Source organism: Mytilus edulis, chromosome 6 (genome assembly GCF_963676685.1).
Source record: "Mytilus edulis chromosome 6, xbMytEdul2.2, whole genome shotgun sequence".
NCBI classification, from domain to species: Eukaryota; Metazoa; Mollusca; class Bivalvia; order Mytilida; family Mytilidae; genus Mytilus; species Mytilus edulis.
The window spans coordinates 13,780,142-13,801,304 of record NC_092349.1 but is presented as its reverse complement, the minus strand read 5'-3'; the positions used below and the strand labels follow the sequence as shown (position 1 = coordinate 13,801,304).

Sequence of the window (21,163 nt, the reverse complement as noted above, 5' to 3'; positions counted from 1 at the left end):
TAATAATAACAGGACGGATTATAAAGTGTGTTTGATCACTGAATATTTCGGTTTCTGTAGTCAACATAATGAGAAATCTACATAATATAAAAATATGTCGACAGAAGATATTTTCAAAAGTACTGAATATAAAGACAAATCTACTCAATAGAATAATTTACCTACTGAACATAAAGCCAAAACTGCTAAGTATAATACCAGATCTGCACAATATAATGATTATTCTACTGATCATTATGATGTTACTGCTCAACATAATTGTTATACTACTGAATATAATGAAAAGGGCACTAATAATCGAGAAAAAACCGCTGAAAATAATTAAATCATTACAGCATATACTAAATATGAACAACAGAAGACAGCTATGGCGTTCAATAGGCACACGCTGAAATGTCTCGCCTTCTATACTAATCATTGATATTATGTTGATAGTCCTAAGTATAAAGCTAAGCTTTAATACAACTGTCACATAAACTTAACATTAACCAAGATAACTAAACATTGACCAATAAACCTTGAAAATGAGGTCAAGGTCAGATGAACCATGCCAGGCAGACATGCACAGCTTACAATGCTCCTATACAACATAACTAGTTGACCTATTGCATATAGTATGAGAAAAACAGACCAAAACACAAAAATTTAACTATAACCACTAAATCATGAAAAATAGACCAAAACACAAAAACTTAACACTGTGCAATAAACCGTGAAAATGAGGTCACGGTCAAATAAAACCTGCGCGACTGACATAAAGATCATAGAATATTTCCATATACCAAATATAGATGACCTATGGCATATAGTATTAGATAAAAAGACCAAAACTCAAAAACTTAACTTTGACCACTGAACAATGAAAATGAGGTCAAGGTCTCATGACATCTGCCTGTTAGACAGGTACACCTTACAATCATTCCATACAACAAATATAGTAGACCTATTGTATATAGTATGAGAAAAACAGACCAAACTCAAAAATTTATCTATAACCACTGAACCATGAAAATGAGGTCAAGGTCAGATGACACCTGGCAGTTGGACATGTACACCTTACAGTCCTTCCATACACCAAATATACTAGCCCTATTGCTTATAGTATCTGAGATATGGACTTGACCACCAAAACTTAACCTTGTTCACTGATCCATGAAATGAGGTCGAGGTCAAGTGAAAACTGTCTGACAGACATGAGGACCTTGCAAGGTACACACATATCAAATATAGATATCCTATTACTGATAATAAGAGAGAATTCAACAATACAAAAAATCTGAACTTTTTTTCAAGTGATCATTGAACCATGAAAATGAGGTCAAGGACATTGGATATGTGACTGACGGAAACTTCGTAACATGAGGCATCTATATACAAAGTATGAAGCATCCAGGTCTTCCACCTTCTAAAATATAAAGCTTTTGAGAAGTCGCCGGATCCCTATCCCTATGTCGAGCTTTCTGCAACAAAAGTTGCAGGCTCGACAAAAACTTAACTTTGACCACTGAACAATGAAAATGATGTCAAGGTCAGATGACATCTGCCCGCTAGACATGTACACCTTACAATCATTCCATACAACAAATATAGTATACCTATTGCATAAAGTATGAGAAAAACAGACCAAAACACAAAAACTTAACTATAACCACTGAACCATGAAAATGAGGTCAAGGTCAGATGACACCTGCCAGTTGGACATGTACACTTTACAGTCCTTCCATACACCGAATATACTAGACCTATTGTTTATAGTATCTGAGATATGGACTTGGCAACCAAAACTCAACCTTGTTCACTGATCCATGAAATGAGGTTGAGGTCAAGTGAAAACTGTCTGACGGGCATGAGGACCTTGCAAGGTACGCACATACTAAACATAGTTATCCTATTACTTACAGTAAGAGAGAATTTAACATTACATAAAATCTGAACTTTTTTTTCAAGTGGTCACTGAACCATGAAAATGAGGTCAAGGACAATGGACATGTGACTGACGGAAACTTCGTAACATGAGGCATCTATATACAAAATATGAAGCATCCAGGTCTTCCAACTTCTAAAATATATAGCTTTTAAGAAGTGAGCTAACACCGCCGCCGCCGCCGCCGGATCACTATCCCTATGTCGAGCTTTCTGCACAAAAATTGCAGGCTCGACAAAAATGAAATAAAAAAATGGGGTCACCGTTCATTTACGCTCACAATCTGCCATCGAAAGAAGCATACATTTTTGTTAATGTCCTTTTTTCCTTTGAACTAATAGGAGAAATAGAGGTAATATTGAAATAAAAAAAAACTAAATAACAGAAATCGCTTAAATTTTACAATTACTTATTTTATGTACAGCTTATTCGAAAACAACAATGAAAAAATACAGTAGGTCACCGATGGGTTTAAAAGATATTTCAATTTTAATGCCAAAAAATGTCATTTTTGCACAAAAGGGAGATAATTTGGAGCTTTTTCAATGATATCTACATTTTAAATGTCACCTGGGGCCAACACGAATTGATTTTTTGGAAAGATTTTTGTACCATATGATAAAGTAACAACTACTTAAGGTAATAAATGAAATTTGTAATGAAAAATAAATGTTTTAATTTTTTTCGGAAAATTTTATACCCGCGAACCTCCTTAATTTTGTTTTGTTAAATTTCTAGTGAGGCATTTATCTCATTGCCTCAAGGAAGGCTTCGCCTCTGGTGAATGCTTCTTTTAGTAACACACATTTGTACCTTTGTTGTCCATTCAAAATATATGGAATTGCGGCAATATTAACAAATATATGAAATCATTATTTTTTATTTTATAATAGGATTGACAAGATTTTTCAACAATTTCAACCCCACATTATGAGAGTATAATAAGGATTTCTGACGACTTGTTTAAATCTCAAAGCTTTAGCGACATAGTGATAGTGAGAATACGCTTTACTTGAGATAGCACTAACCAATGAAGCATCACTTTGACTTTGGTCTAGATAATTACAAATTGCTGCTGCCTGTCGATGAACGGTCTTAAATCCTCTCCACCAACTTCCACCACGTTCTGACACTCTCACCAATGTCATGTCTCTCTCAGCCAAATCCATATCCATGACTGGATGGTTCTCGTCTACACTTGCCACTTCTAGGTTTCTACCATATGTCCTAATTTTCATATAACCTCCTCTGACCTTAGCACAATGATCAGCACCTCCAAGTTGATGAGAGGAGATAACAATCCAGTGTCGCCAGTAATATTTTTTTTCAAGCTGATCATATAGTTCTCTTGCAAAAAGTTTATGTGACAGACCTTTGTTTTTTACACCATATTCGTCAATATCTATTACGAGTTGTTGGTGAGAATTTACTACGCTCTGGTTGTCAATTTGTTCGAACTTATCACTCACTTCCTGTATTCTTTTTTCCCAATCCGAAGTCATGTAATCCAAATTGTGAGTGAAATTATTAACCGAAAGATACCCTAATTCTACTTTAACAGCTTGTAAGAGAAGTTGCATTACTCCGGTCAGAAATAACTGCGTCATCTTCCGGTTATTTCTGGTAAATCTCAAAACGGAAGTACCAAGATCTTCTTGAAAAGTACCTTGTCGTTCGACAATCGCTTGATACAACTTCGTGCCACTATTCTGATAATCACTTTTATAACTCCATATATACAGCTCCTTTCTGTTTTGCACTGCAGCCTCTGGAACATTGTAAATATATTGAAACTCACGTGACACTGCTTTTATCCTTTGTTCTATCTGCCCGAAGTTGATTTGAACAACATTCCACTTAATCAATCGTTCGATATCGTTAAATCGATTATCTACCTGATCCAAACGATTATCTATATTCTTCATCATATCTTTCATTAAAGACAACTCTTCAGACTCTATTGGATTTAACGCCAAAACGATCCCTACAAATGGGCCTAATGCACCAAGGTAAGGTCCTATTCCTCTTGTGATCTTTACTAAAGAACTCTTAAATCGCTTATTTGAAAGCAGTTCACCGATCTCCTTTCCAGTTTCAAGGCCAGAAGTAACTGCTTCTCTCATTTCCTCAGAAATACTAACAGCAGGTCGTGGAAGAATCAACAAAAGAATCGCCATGAAGAACCATTTTGATTTTAACACTGAAATGATAAAGTCAAAGGATAATGAAAACAAATAAATACATGAATATATTGTATGTGATGACCGATTGTACAAGACCATCATGGAAGTCAAGGTCGTTAAACCCGCCATCAATGTCGTGTATTGATAAGTATGCGGTTGATTAGTTATTCGATATTCAATATTCAACAGGCTGCAAAAGAGAGGCAAAAGATACAAAAGGAACATTTAAACTCATAAAATGCTAATTATTTATCAATCTTAAATTGTTAAAGGGGGACGAACAGATACCAGGGGAAAAATAAAAAGACAAACAGACAAATACTAGTACAGAAGACACAACATCGATAACTAAAGACTAAGCAACACGAACCTACAAAAACCGGGGGTGATCTCAGGTGCAAAAGATAGGTAAGCAGAGCCTGCTCCACATGTGTCACCCGTCGTGTTGCTTATGTTATTACAAATCCGGTTAATAGACTAGTTCGGTAGGTGTAAGCTTTTATTGTGCAAGGTTGCAAAACTAGTACATTTGTAATATGTTTACTCAACTAGTATATAAATAAAGGGCCCGCTGAAATTCGCCTCCGCGTATGAAATTTTCTCGCTGGTTTGAAGACCCTTTGGTTGGCTTAGTCTGTTTTTTGTCGTTGGCGGGGTTGTTTACTTTTTGACACCTTCTCAGTTTCCATTCCCTATTTTCCTTTTGAACTGTTTATAAAAAAAGATCTGGTATGATTTCAAACGAAAAATCCTATCAATAAGATTCCGAATGAAAGATATTTGATCTTCAATGCAGCGAGAAACTCCTGCATCCGGAGGCGTCCTTCATTTAGCTCCTAAACAAATATGTATACTAGTTCAGTGATAATGGACGTCATACTTAACTCCGAACAGGCCTCCCTAACTTCCGGATAGGCGCCATATTGGAAAAAACTGATGTTACTCAAAGAGGTAAGTCGTCAATTTGAAATGTTGAATTAAGAAAATCGAGCAAACCAATTTTATATTGAATTAGTTTTTATTGTACTGTGAGTTAAAAATTTTGATGTTATCATATTTTTATAAACAAAATTATTATGGTTATTGAGAAAAAGTTCAGCATTGCCAAGAATGTTGCGAAAACACATGTCTGATAAAACCAAGTCTTGGTTTTATGAACTTTTCACAATTGCTCGTTTTTGGATAAGAAATTTCTTTAAATTAAAGGTCCGATAGAAGTTTAATAGGTTTTTGAATGTTTATATGACAACCTCATTGCAAATCGGATGCAAATTATGCATTTTGACGCACATGTTATGCCGCTTCATTGTTATTCAAATGAGCGACCATAACCGGTTGTTTGTGTACTTTAACACACATGGTGGATCATTGAAAACGTATAGGCATTGTATGGTTTGAATATTTCTATTCATCTGTAATTTAAACTTTACTAACTTTAATACATTGTTACACCAATACATGTACTTTGACAGAGAGTTGTGTCCTTGACAATCATATGGTATGCCATCCTTATCTTATTTATATTTCTAATACTCACATACATTGACAATATATATATACATGTATAATGATTTGACAAGTATCAGTTTGGATTCAAACAAGTCAGATGTTGTTCAGTTTCATTTCATTGGACATGGGAATTACTCTCGGGGGGGGGGGGGGGGGGGGGGGACTATAAGAAATATATGATAAGATCAATAAAGTCCCAATAACTTCTTTGTCTCTCATCCTTCTTGGTGTAACAAGCTGTTTTTATCAATCTTTTTTTACACATTGGTATTCCACTCTTTTATTGCAGTCTTGCAGAGCATTAATATCCACATGAAACCCAAACAATATAGGAAAAGGTTACATATCACCTACATGACCTATGTATCTGTATTTGCAATTTATCATGTTGCAAAACAATATATATCTCCATCATTCGTGAAGTTATTTCAATCTAAATATCCTACTCTACACTTTAATATTTATTTATGCTTTGAATGATCCAGTATTTTAATAGTCATGTCCATATTCATATTATGCCTTCATATAATTTCAGTCAGTGGAAAGACATACATGTAGAATCAACATCCTAGATGATTTTTCAATTTATATACAGACTATGAAAACACTGCTGTAGTTCTTTGATTCTTTAATAAGTTGTACATGTTGTTGTGATGTAACACATTACTTTTCATAAACTACATGTACAAAATGAATGAAAGAAGGTAAGATATTAAAGTTATACTCAAATAGTTATTTTTACTTGTGAGAAAGTTGCATGTAATATTTCATAGAAAATGATTCTTCTTCTTGTTATTGACTTACAAATGTAACTCGTCTCAAATGAAATGAAAGTTCAAAGATTTAAGAATACAAACAAGTACATGTGTGCATAAACAAATATTAAAATATTATTGTCTACATGTATATTAACATTGCCATGTAAAATATCAGAATATTTTTTATAGTATACAGCTGTTGACCATTTTTACAACACAGACTACAAATTTTGTGGTCTCAGTGAAATTAAGTCCTGTATTTGCAGATTTTTCCATCTTTCATACATGTAGGTGTAATTAAGATTGAGCCAAACTGCATGGAAAAATGTACTGTAACAGTTTACTTTTAAAATATTGATGTACTTTGTAATGAGCACCATAGGCTGATCTAGGGGGCTGGGTGAAGACTGAAGCCCTTTTGGTGGAAAAAAATTGCTTAATTATATATGAAATCACTGAAGCATGACTGAGAGCAGTCCCCTTAGGTCAGTCAGAGTACAACAAGTTCTGGATCTGCCACTGAGCATCTACATGTAAACCAATATAAAATACATGACACTCTAAAATAAGAGAATAAAACAACCCCAAACTTTTGAATAGTTTACAATCAGGACAACAACAACATTGACCTTCTTCATTTTTGGGGTCAAGGTGACAGGGCTGCCACTTTTTAAGAACATCATTGATTATTTCAATTACATTTTTTAGATTGAAATGCTTTTGTAAAATTTAGTTACACATTTATGATAATTTGATAAAGCTTAGAACAATGTAACAGTTTTGTTTTAAACTATTTTTTTATATCTGCAATAAAATGAGAAGTGTTATTGTCTTTATAAGACATTAATATATAAGTCAGATTTAAATTGTACTTTTAAATTGCATATTGTAATTTTTTTTCTTATATTGGATTTGGTTCACTACATGTATAACATTATAATTTCAGGTTAGAATGCAAAACTGGTGAAGATGAAGGTTATAATTGTGATCTACATATTGATTAATTTGAAGCAGATTTTGTTCTAAGAGTGAAATAAAAAAAAAATCAGACGTGTGTTTTAGAAAGATGTTCAACTATTAACAAGACAACAAACATATTCATTGTATGACTGAGAGAGAAATGAATATAAGTGTAATTAAAGAGTAGACTCTTAATTTTCTTTTTCTAATCACACTTTTAAGTAGCTATATATAGCTATATTACCAAGCTCCAATTAGACTCATATTTATTTAACCCTCTTTCCAATTTATTTGCAATCTTTGGTAATCTTGTTCAATTACAATTTGGTGGTCCTTTGGTCAATGTATCTAGTGCCGACAGTTCTTGTTGTTTTTTATGCCCGCTTCAGGTTAAAGTTTTTGGTCAAGGTAGTTTTTGATGAAGTTGAAGTCCAATCAACTTCAAACTTAGTATACATGTTCCCTATGATAGGATCTTTTTAATTGTAATGCCAAATTAGAGGGTTTACCCCAATTTCACGGTCCACTGAACATAGAAAATGATAGTGGGAGTGGGGCATTCGTGTACTGGGGACACATTCTTGTTGTTCGACTTTTAAGATATATGGTCCTAGGATAGGTAAAGGATATTGTATGTATGCAGATATCCCTGTCACATTGATCATTATGGTGTTTTTATAAGTAGTGTTGTTTATTGGTGTAAAATCAGGATCCCATGTCATCTAAAAGTGCAAGTCGTCGTGTGAATATTATAATGTTTTATGTCCCCTTTTTCTAAAACTGAGAAAATGGCATTTAAAGTTGGACAGTCTGATATCCAGTCATATAAAACAAGAGCTATGCAAAAAGTATGCGTAATACTAGTTCCAACACATCTGATTAAATTGTCCTCTTCAGAAATCTGATCAAGTATATATTATTTCGGCAATTTCATATTTCAAGTTTGGAGATAGTACATTTTAATCTTGTGATAAGTAAAGTTGAAAGAATTAAAATGGTATTGGACATAAAACATTATAATATTATTACTGGGCAATGTATATGCCATTAAAATTGAATAAAATCGGCAGTAGAAACAAAGGCCATACACAATCTTGTTGGTTAAAATAGTGTCTTATGTTTTCTTTGAACTATATAGCTATGCCTGCAAGGCAAACTGGACGTATAGTTCTTCTGTCTATGCGTCTGTCCTTGCAAGGTTAAGGTACACGTTGACTTTGTCTTTCTTAATAGAATTTCAATGTTAAAAAAACAGGTTAAGTTTCAGGTTTAAGTTTTTGATATAAGAGTTATGATATCATCAAGCAGCTTTGTACATAGATAGCTTATGATGTGGACTGTTTGATGCAAAGTTGATGCTTGGGTCGTAATAAGTCAAGACTTATTGACTTTGTCTTTTGTAATAAAAAGTCAATGCTAAAGACCCAAAGTTAGGGTAAGGCCAGATCAAGTTAATTGATAGATTCTCATCCACCTAAATTGAAAATATTGGGTTGAGTTGGACTCTTATATTTTATTTTTACGTATTTTTATTACAGATTCCAAAGAACTTTGTAAAAATACATAAAAAACCTAATTGGTTGGAACGGATGGGGATAAGAATGTAAAAATTAATTTGATATGATCTTAAGGTTAAGTCTGTAATGGGTCTGTGTCTGAACAAACTGTTAGTCATTTTAAATACAGATCATTGGCGGGCATGTAGTGTCATTGGACATTCTTTTTCTAAAAGGACAGTAATAAAATGACACAAAATAATTAGACAATGACTTTATGAATATAAAACTAAAGAATTACAAAAATGGCACCTTTACTCCTTATAGGATGCTGATTTATAAACAAATCATAATTAGCACATCATCATAACAGTTGGACATTAAGTTCATGACATGATATGAAAGGGATCTGTATATGTTTCAGCTAAACAAAATGTATATTTTTTGCTATTATTCATTAAAAAGCTGTCACTTGGACCATTTGAAAATTTCTATATTTTGTCAATAATATTAACAACATGTAAAGACTATATTTATGTATGAAAGTGCCATAAAGTCCTATTAAATTATAATGCCCTCATTTCATACTATCTCCATTGGTAAACTTTTGTCATGTGACCCAGAATCCGTCAATTTCATTGGTTTGTACTTAGATCACTATAATTCTGAATACAACATTGTATTTGGAGATATATCATTTTAATACTACTGTTTTAGGCAAATTTGAAGATAATTAAGCCTGGTTAAATATATAGGGAGATAAAACATTGCAGCACGAAACTATTGACACCCATAACTCATTTCCACTGTAAAATGGACTTATAACATTATAATATTCACACGACGAAGTGTCAAACAAATAAAACTTAATATGACCAAAAGCAACCAGAGTTTCACACTACTTACTTAGAACGAGGTCATACAGAATGAGAATGTGGTGGGCTTACACATACTGTAAGTGCTTAATTCTCCTGTAACTTGTGACGGTCTAACAGCTTAACATTTAAGAACAAACGGTTGACACACAGAAATTTCACCCTTATAATAAATAAAAATATGTGGTAAGATTGCTAATGATTGAAAAAAGACAACTCTCCACCAGAGACCAAATGAATCTGCTGAAAAATAACTCATTTGTGTCCCTGCATGCGAAAGCTCTCAAGTCAATAAACCCTGAACATGGGCTGGTCTAAAAATCTCCATAAGAATACGATGTGCTTCAGTTAATACAACCTGATGCGGATGTTGGATTTTTAAAAGGGGTTTCTGGAGGGGTCCCCAACCTAGACGAAGTTATAGTAGTGGAATCTGCAAAACCTGGACTGACCCTAAATGAAGCTTTATTATTATAAAATTATCGACGTACGATTTATGGTTACATCACTGACTGCAGCTGGAAACAACAAATAAGAAAGATGAGTACGTATGTCAGCTTCTTATATTTCTTGTAACATGCTCAAATAAGCTTCTGTGTGAAATCTGCCCAATATTTTAAAGTTAATGGGACGTGTTTGTCAAGAAATTTAACAAAGAAAATTCGAGTGTCTGCATCTTTGGTTGATATACAAAAACAAAACATTTAGCACGCCTATGACAAATGTATGAGTTTTAATTTTAAGATGTCCTCTTTCTTGAAAGAATTGACGTGGGAGTGAATTGGAAACTCCTAATTCCTGTATCCGTATTGTTTAATAAATTCACGATATTGAAAGCCGTTTCGTCGGCAGTGAACCGTCAACGATAACATTTCCTGGAGTAACACCAGCGTATATATACATGATATAACATACAATGTGAGAAGAGAAGATTTAAGATTTACCGATATAGTCTAAGGTGACTGTTTCTAAACTTGGAAGACTGACCACGTAATATTTGCTAAAAGGGTAATTAAGATGTCACAAATTACTTCATATATATATATTTCCTTTAAACTAATTTTTAACAATTAAAGCGTATTGGATTGATTGTTGGTTGCTTAACGTTCAGTGGCAAATATTTCATGCAAGCTCAAGACAAGGGGCGTATTGGATAATTGGTGTAGCTTGCCGTTCACACAGCCTATTAAATCGTTGGTTGCTTATCGTCCAGTGGCAAATATTTCATGCATGTTAAAGACAAGGTGTGTATTGGATAATTGGCGTAGCTTGCCGTTCACACAGCCCATTCAATCCATGTGAGTTTAACTCTCCCTCTGGTATCTTGCGTCCCTCTTCTATTCCCCTTAAAATCGTCAGTTGTAAATGGGTCGTTTTCAAAAAATGTCGAATTTTCAGTACACCCATGCTAACTTTTTTTATTTCTAATGGAAATTTCAGTTGTAATGGTTTAAATGAAAGCTTGTCGGATTTGTGATTCAGAACATTAATAATAAACACACCTTACATCTATTTTGATAAGATTAAACTGCATTTAAGACCCATTTTGAGGGTATTTGTCTGCGTACAGTGTCAGAAAAACACATTTCAAATGATTTTTTTGCGATTTTCTGATCGCCTTGATATCTGCAAAAGGGACTTTTTAAGAACGTTTAATATTACTCTAACGAAAAATCGTAGCTTCTATATCATTGTATGTAACATATTATCTACAAACTAAATTGAATCTGCGTACAGGAGGTTCATGTCTTTCCTGTTACCGCTACTTAAATCAGCCGTGAAATTATTCTCCCTATGAATATTGAATCAGTCAGTGTTGATCTCAAAAGTGCAAAGTAATCTTTACATTTAAAACGCCTCGTTTCTTGAACGACAGTGTAGAGAAAAGAAATTTCAAGACATTTAGTGAAAAAAATATAGCGTACTTTTTTTCATGTCTATGCTGTTACCACCAATTTTGATTAAATACACCAACAGTATACTTGTAAAAAGTGCAATAACGTGTTGGAAACCAAATTCACAATAGAAAAACTTAATCACTTCACTTAAGGGAGTAGTCATTTCACAACAGCAATCAAAAACGAAGAAATTTGTCTATCCTGTTATGTCTATCCTGTTACTATGGTTGCTATGGTTACAGTAACAGGATAGACAATTGTAGACAAAAACGTCGTTAATTTTTTTATCTTAACATATAGGTGCAAAACGAATGAAATATTTCGTTGTTTGAAGTCATCTTAAGGTTATAACGTATTAATCTTCCCAATTAAGCATTCGCAGGTGCAATACTGATATCGGTAACAGGATAAACAAAAAGGTAACAGGATAGACTTTTATATAGTAATATATCAGAAACGTACGTTCCTGTTACCAATGAAACATACAGAAAAGTATACTACCTTATGAGCGATTTACTTGATGTTGGGTTTATTTGAAAGGGTGAAAAAATGCCGAACAATATAAATTGCTATCTTAGATTTGCATTACTGGTGATAATTTTTACAACCTTTGAAAACCAATTTTTAGAGGCATTTTTCAGTACAACCTGTTAAATTGGCAAATAATCTATTATATTACAGAATGAATATATATAGAAGTTTATTCTCTTGAAAACCATCTAATTGTCTACGTAAAACAAGCTTAACATTTTATCTAAACCTTTTCTTAATAACCCAAAATTTCTTTTGAAAATGGTAACAGGATAGACAAAATAATGTACCACCGATCAAAAAATGTTTCAACATATTTTTGTATGACATCATTAAGATTGCATCTTTTAATATGTTGTTCTTAAAGTACTGTTTGTTTTGATTTGCTTATGTAGAGGGTTGTTTGAATAAGTAACTTTTAATAATATTTTCAATTTCAAAATTCGACATTTTTTGAAAATGACCCAAATACAAAATTCGGTCATTTTCGGAATAAATAAAAAAAAATATTTGTACAAGCTTTAGTTCAAATGCGAGAGAAGGGGGTGGGTCGAGCTTTCACCTTTTTCGTAGCGAGTATTGATACATGTTATATTTTCCTACAATGTAGTGTACACACGGATGTTTTGACAATGTTGACAATTTATGATTTACGCTTGAAAACGTGTACCTTTATTTTACCGACGTTACTTTTCAATAAAATCGAAAAAATTTTAACGGGACCGCGAAAAGTGAACTGCAGCGTAACATTTTAAAATATGCATCTGTTCGCTTCCATTCTTTATATTATCTTCCGAAGCATTTTCATCTTTGGTTTGTAAAAACGACTTTTGATGTCATAGTGCAACTACGTTTCTTGTGTCTATACTTTCGCAGACCATCGGACTATAGCGTATGAAGGCATCGCATTTTAGCGCAGACCATCGCACTTTAGCGTGACAATCGTACTTTAGCGTCCCCATCGCACTTTAGAGTCCTACATATATATTTTTTAAAACTCCCAAAAGGCATATATAATCTGATTCTTAATTTAGAGGTATTAATATTAAAGAAACATATTATAAACGGTTCCCATGGCCAGAGACATGTGTGTATATATGTCTCTGCCATATGTCCACCTGTTTCTTATGTCATAGCTTCAAATTGTCACAATTTAAACAAAAAAAATCATTCCAGATTTAATAAATATACAAATTATTGAACCAAGGACACAATATATATGTATATAAGCCCTGGTGGTCGTGTGGTCTAGCAGGACGGCTATGTACAGTGCAGGCGATTAGGGGTCGCAATATCTCAGTAGCATGCATGAGTTCGAATTCCAGCGAGTGAAGAACAAAAAAATTGCGAAAGCAAATTTACAGATCTAACATTGTTGGGTTGATGTTTAGACGAGTTGTTACTTGTATATATATTTTGTCACTCTAAATTGTGCCTATGCTGATCAGGGGCGGATCCAGATTTTCCCCTAAGGAGGGCCCGCTGACTGACCTAAAAGGGGGGGGGGGGCTCCAGTCATGCTTCAATGATTCCCTAAAATCAACCAAATTTTTCCAACGAAAGGGGAGCCTGGATCCGCCTATGCTGATTCAGTGAAAAATGCTGAAGATAAAGTAGCCAACTTGCATGAAAACTATATATATATCAGAGGTTCTTCCCTAAATTAATATTGGACTGGTTTTCAGTGCAGGATAATAATACAAAATTTCTATTCAATGATGTCCAACCGCTGTATACTCGCATTATTCATATACATTATTAATTCTGGAATCTTCTAGTTTTTATTTTGTCAATACTGTGATTTAAAAAGAACAGAAATACGGAAAGATCATCATGTGAATAATGTAAGAATAAAATAGAAGTTTTGATTTAATAATATTGCAGATAGAGCTAGCTATTATCTGAGGCTATAATTTGGTGACACTCTCAGAGCCTTTATATATAATTATATTATAATACCACTTCACGCGGAGTCCCTTTTTATTAATATCCAACACATTTTGACAATGTTTGATGACTTACACCAAATCACATTATTTGGTCATTGTTTTTTGTGGACTGGCGGGGGATCATTTTCAAGTTTCAAAGGCTTTCCAATGCAGTATTATTGATATCTATAAGACTGATATTTTTACAATCATTTACAAAAAGGCTTAAAAAAATTAACAGTTTCAGCAAATCAATGCTTACACGAGGATGCCGCAAGTGTTACACATAATACATGATATCCTAAATCAATATCATGCATGTGACAGCCCCGACAGTTTATTTCTCCGGTGAAAAAAAGGCGTATTTGTTACAGAAAAACTGGTTTTAATTTAAAAAAAACAACATTTTATGTAAATTTCTTCCTGAATATAAATTCATTTTCAATTAATTTAACTCGATTAATGAAATATGTATATCGGTATACTACTGTATTCTGAATTTAACGAATCAAACCAATTTAAATTCATTTTCAATTAATTTAACTCAATCCCCTCTCCCCCCCTTTTTTTAGTTTTATATTACACGTAGAAAACACTCTAAGTGAGTGCATTCGTGTGCTAGCACGTGTTTGTTATCTTATTTTGGGAGTGTAGAAGAAGACCCCAAATAACCGGTCAAGGGTTCATACACTTATCAAAATAAAAACACAAAAAAACTTTAAGCCAATCGAACTAGCAGGATAATTTATCGGTATGTTCGGACTGTATGTTTATTTGTTATGTAAAATCTAGATATTTCCGAAATAAAGCCGCCATTGTCTGAATCTATACTATTAAACGAGAAGACCTCATTTTTGGTGTCGCTTCTCTTCTTTCCACAATAAATTAATCAACACGCCTCTGTGTCCTATAGGTACAGTGCATAGTTGCATTTGTCATCCATTCATATGATTATTCAGATTGAGTTATTTTAGGAGAAAAACGAGAAAAAAGGCATCCGGATATTGTCCCGTCATTGTACGAAATTTTAAGTCAGATTAGACTTCCGGTTTGCGTTTTTCTGTATACTTTGAACATACATTTACTACGAATAAAGTGTATTTTCAGAATTTTATCTGCTATCATTTTCAAGTTTACTATCCACGGCGGTCACAGAGTTTATAAAATAGAGAGGGTCTGTATACTATATCAATGATCACCATGGATCGATTAGTAAACTTAGAATTGAAAGTAAATACGCTTTATTTATATAGTAATGAATGTTCATAATATACAGATTTATATAAGCGCTAAAATTATTCATGTGAACTTTTGATACAGTCATTAAATCTTTTACAAAATTCATTGATTACAAAAAAAAAGAAGATGTGGTATGATTGCCACAACTCTCCACAAGAGACCAAAATGACACAGAAATTAACAACTATAGGTCACCGTACGGCCTTCAACAAAGAGCAAAGCCCATACCGCATACTCAGCTTCAAAAGGCCTCGAAATGACAATGTAAAACAATGCAAACGAGAAAACTAGCGGCCTTATTTATGTACAAAAAATGAACGAAAAACAAATATGTAACACATAAACAAACGACAACCACTGAATTACAGGCTCCTTACTTAAATAAATGTTCATAACATACTAAATGTATGTTCATAACATACTAAATGTATGTTCATATTGAAATTGATAGAAAACCAAAAATTGGGAACTTTGGAAATAAAGGTGGAGGGTAAAAAAAACCCAAATATTGGGAACTTTGGAAATAAAGGTGGAGGGCAAAAAAAACTTTTCTGTCCCCAATAACCTATGACTTATGATACTTTTGCTGAAATTCTCCAGTCATTCCCAACAACACTTTACATACTACTACGCTCTGAATGCCCGCGATTTCGCGGGTGTGTTCTAGTATCATCTGAAGCGAGTTAGGCTCCCCTCTCTATGATTTCCCTTGCTCCGAATTATACAAAAGAAACTAAAATTAACAAGAGTGCACACACTGAAATGTCTCGCCTTCTTTGCTAATCATTTATACTATGTTGATACTTCTGAATATAAAGCTTTATTACAACTGTCACATAAACTTAGCATTAACCAAGAAAACTAAACATTGACCAATGAACCATGAAAATGATGTCAAGGTCAGATGAACCATCACCGTACACAGTTCAAAAAACCAATTATTATCAAGTATCTATTGCCCATCTCATGTCCATTTCAATCAATACCGCTCACTTCAATTGTTACCTGTGGGGAAGTTCTCAAACCTGTTTCCCAACTTAGTTTATTTTGGCACCTGCTTGAGGAATGAAAAAAGTGCACGGCAGAATCCTGGTAAGTTTTTATTTTTCTTAAACATAAAACATATTTGAAATTTATTTATCTAGGGCATGCTATGTCTGAATTTTTTTACAGATGCGAAGGTTTGTCTGTACTCGAGAGTAAATTTTGAGGTGAAAATAAGGACATTTTAGCCATAGGGTCAACATGAACCTTAAATAATGGAGATGTGAATTTTGACCCGTTAAATGTCAAATCAAGTTTTGTACATTAAAGTCCAGGGGTAGATATGTAATGTCCTGCACTCACAGTACCTGAGTGAACCATATCAAGGTAAACTCAACTGTTTCTTAATTTTATCATCTTCAGCAGGGACGAAAAAAGTGTACGGCAAAATCCAGTTAAGTTATGAATTTTCTAAATCATACAATGCATTTGAATTCTATTTATATAGGGCATGCTATGCCTTAAAACTTTTCCAGATGCACATGTTTGCCTGTACTCAGAGTAAATTTTTAGGTGAAAATACGGCCATTTTATCCATAGGGTCCACATGAACCTTAACGTTTTAAATATCTACAGTTACATCTGTAGCACTGGAGTTAAAATTTTCATCGCCGAAATTTTTATCCACAGCGCTGCACTTTACATCGCAAGCTCTTGAATTTTAATTTAAAGCGGTGGAATTTATGTATATATCCAGCGCTGGACTTTAGATCTACTGCGCTAAACATGATGAGCTTTTCTTCTTAAAAAAGAAAAAAACAACTTTAAAATATAAAAAAGAAGATGTGGTATTATTGCCAATCAGACAACTATCCACAAAAGACCAAAATGACACAAACATTAAAACAACTATAGGTAACCGTACGGCCTTCAACAATGAGCAAAGCTTGTATATTTTTGTTATATTGGTTTATATCTCAATTCTTTAACCATTGAAGGGACTGGAACTATCAAAGAATCTGCATGTCGCCTTTTTGTATTGTGATTAATAGTTGAAATCAATTCAGAAAACTTGTAGTCAATTTAAATTTTTTATATTGAAAATAATGGAATATTCAAAATAATGACTTTATTGACTGAATTTTGTGTAACGAGCCTTATTTTTGAATCGAGATTTGTTATCATTGTGCTGCATTGTTTTGTCTTGTAAACTGATTTAAGATTTTCTGTCTCTCTGAGATAGAAAAACAACAGGGGCGGATCCAGCCATTTTAAAAAGGGGGGGGGGGGGTCCTAACCCCGGACAAAAGGGGGGGGGGGTTCCAACTACATGTCCCCATTCAAATGCATTGATCGTCCAAAAAAGGGGGTTCCAACCCCCGGAACCCCCCCTGGATCCGCGCCTGAACAACGTGTGGACAGTGCGTTAGAATGGTGTACTTGATAGAAGCTTAATTGGCAAACAATGAAATAAATGTGCAATCTATTTTATTATTTTGGCAAAATGCTTGTATGTAGTAATTGAGCAAGCACTTGTACAGTCAATGACATTTTCCAACATTCAGAAAATTGATTTATCTTATTTCCTACCGAGACGATGGTTTTCAAACTTTCAGAATGATTAGACTATATATCAATAAAGTGTTAATTGTAAAAAATGTTGCAGTGACGATTGCCTTTTTTGCATTTTATTTGAAATTTTATTCGCTGTTGCATTTTGAACTTATTTACTCGGAGCTGAACAATTTAAGGAAAAACGTCTGCCTGCATATGTTGTTTTCAGTATTTGATTGGTCTGTAGAATACTATGGGCTAGACTCACCAGATCGCCACACGGAAACATAAAAAAACCTAAATAAACTCACCAGATCGGCACACGGAAACATAAAAACAAGAGTGCACACACTGAAATGTCTCGCCTTCTATACTAATCATTGATATTATGTTGATAGTCCTAAGTATAAAGCTAAGCTTTATTACAACTGTCACATAAACTTAACACTAACCAAGATAACTAAACAAAGACCAATGAACATTGAAAAAGAGGTCCAGGTCAGATGAACCATGCCAGGCAGACAGGTACAGCTAACAATGCTTCTATACAACATATATCGTTGACACATTACTTATAGTTTAAGAAAAATAGACCAAAACACAAAAACTTAACACTGTGCAATGAACCGTGAAAATGAGGTCACGGTTAAATAAAACCTGATCGACTGACATAAAGATCATAAAATATTGCCATACACCAAATATAGTTGACCTATGGCATAAAAAGACCAAAACTCAAAAACTTAACTTTGACCACTGAACCATGAAAATGTGGTCAAGGTCACATGACATCTGCCCGCTAGACATGTACACTTAACAATCATTCCATACAACAAATATAGTAGACCTATTGCATAAAGTATGTGAAAAACAGACCAAAACACAAAAACTTAACTATTACCACTGAACCATGAAAATGAGGTCAAGGTCAGATGACACCTGCCAGTTGGACATGTACATCTTACAGTCCTTCCATACACCGAATATACTAGCCCTATTGCTTATAGTATCTGAGATATGGACTTGACCACCAAAACTTAACCTTGTTCATTGATCCATGAAATGAGGTCGAGGTCAAGTGAAAACTGTCTGACAGACACGAGGACCTTGCAAGGTACGCACATATCAAATATAGTTATCTTATTACTTATAATAAGAGAGAATTCAACATTACAAAAAATTTGAACTTTTTTTTCAAGTGGTCACTGAACCATGAAAATGAGGTCAAGGACATTGGACATGTGACTGACGGAAACTTCGTAACATGAAGCATTTATATACAAAGTATGAAGCATCCAGGTCTTCCACCTTCTAAAATATAAAGCTTTTAAGAAGTGAGCTAACGCCGCCGCCGCCGGATCACTATCCCTATGTCGAGCTTTCTGCAACAAAAGTTGCAGGCTCGACAAAAACTAAATAAACTCACCAGATCGGAACACGGAAACATAAAAATAACTTAACAAACAGTTCAGAGGCGGATTTAGAGGGGGGGCCCAGGGGGCCCGGGCCCCCCCCCTTTTTGGGAAAAAAATTGGTTGCTTATATAGGGAATCACTGAAGCGTGACTGGAGCGGGCCCCCTCTTAGGTCAGTCAGTGGGCAGGTCAGTCAGTGGGCCCCCACTTATGAAAATTTCTGGATCCGCCACTGAAACTCACCAGATCGGCAAACGGAAACATAAAAATAACTTAATAAACTCACCAGATCGGCACACGGAAATATAAAAATACCTAAATAAAGTTTTTTATTTATTTTCATGTTTCCGTGTGCCGATCACCGTATTTAGTTATTTCATGTTTCCGTGTGCCGATCACTTTATTCAGTTATTTCATGTTTCCGTATGCCGATCACTTTATTTAGTTATTTCATGTTTCCGTGTGCCGATCACCGTATTTAGTTATTTCATGTTTCCGTGTGCCGATCACCGTATTTAGTTATTTCATGTTTCCGTGTGGCGATCACTTTATTTAGTTATTTTATGTTTCCGTGTGCCGATTTGGTGAGTTATTTAATAAACAGTCACAAACAAATACATAAAGTTCAGATATAAGTGTACTAGCAGTTACTGGAAGCTAGTTTAGCCAATAGCAATTATCATAAATAAAATAAAAATCATTTTGTTTAATCAACTTACCCACAAGAATATTTGACATCTTCTCTGTTTGAGTACACTGGTATAAATGTCAAAACAAAATCTTAATTCCCCGTATTTATCAAACATTTGTGAAATGTGTTTACGTAGAGTAGTTTTCATTCAAGAAACAAAGAAACCTTTTCCCGCCTTTGAAATTCGTGTGAATGAACTTTAAACCCAAAATTTAGCATAAGTTTATGGTTCAATTTGGGACAATAGTGATTAAGGTTCATGTGGACCCTATGGCTAAAATGGCCGTATTTTCACCTCAAAATTTACTCTGAGTACAGGCAAACCTGTACATCTGGAAAAGTTTTAAGGCATAGCATGCCCTAGATAAATAGAATTCAATAAAATGATTTAGAAAAGTCACAACTTAACTGGATTTTGCCGTACACTTTTTTTCGTCCCTGCAGAAGATGATAAAATTAACAAACAGTTGAGTTTACCTTGATATGGTCCACTCAGGTACACGGTTTAAATAACCAATTATTGTCAGGTATCTATTGTCCATCTCATGTCCATGTCAAGCAATACAGCTCACTTCAATTATTACCTGTGGGGAAGTTCTCAAACCTGTTTCCCAACTTAGTTTATTTTGGCACCTTCTGGAGGAATGAAAAAAAGTGCACAGCAAAATCCTGGTAAGTTTTTATTTTTCAAAAACATAAAACATATTTGAAATTCATTTATCTAGGGCATGCTATGCCTGAAATTGTTTACAGATGCGCAGGTTTGTCTGTACTCGGAGTAAATTTTGAGGTGAAAATACGTCCATTTTAGCCATAGGGTCCACATGAACCTTAATGTTTATTGAAGAAAATAAACAGATTATGCACGTGAATGAATATGGTAATAAGGTAAAAATATCGAGACCATGAATTCGGTATTAGATAACTGTTACAGAAGAAATTAAAATATGTATATATACAGGAAGCGTATTAGCGCCACATACCTTTTTTTTAATATTTCTGCCTATGTTAAAACGCAAACCTTTCATTTTACAAACTAATGCAAACATTTGCGATATAACGCAAACCTTTGCGTAATAACGCAAACATTAATTTTGTTTTATCATTTCTTATTAAAGCCTCGGTCACACCTTAACGAATAGCTGGAACGGATGCCTAACGGATAACTTTTTTTTTATACTGAAATGCAGTCAACTTTAGCGTTTGATAGTTCATTGAT

The 21,163-nt window shown here is 34.0% G+C and overlaps 1 protein-coding gene and 1 long non-coding RNA gene across 3 annotated transcripts; one reads left to right on the top strand and one right to left on the bottom strand.

Moving 5' to 3' along the window:
* Positions 1-2,788: 2,788 nt before the first annotated feature.
* On the bottom strand, positions 2,789-20,115 carry LOC139527177 (uncharacterized). The gene is made up of 2 exons (XM_071322487.1): positions 19,973-20,115; positions 2,789-4,124 (listed from the first exon to the last, which is right to left on the bottom strand). Exons 1-2 carry the CDS (start codon positions 19,989-19,991, stop codon positions 2,842-2,844), a joined length of 1,302 nt encoding a protein of 433 aa, XP_071178588.1. The 5' UTR covers positions 19,992-20,115; the 3' UTR covers positions 2,789-2,841.
* On the top strand, positions 4,989-7,529 carry LOC139527178 (uncharacterized). Of its 2 annotated transcripts, none has more exons than XR_011665287.1 (3): positions 4,989-5,058; positions 6,152-6,320; positions 7,321-7,529. It is a non-coding gene; the product is annotated as an uncharacterized lncRNA (long non-coding RNA). The 2 variants fall into 2 exon arrangements; XR_011665288.1 differs by lacking the exon at positions 4,989-5,058 and adding an exon at positions 5,477-5,605.
* Positions 20,116-21,163: the final 1,048 nt, after the last annotated feature.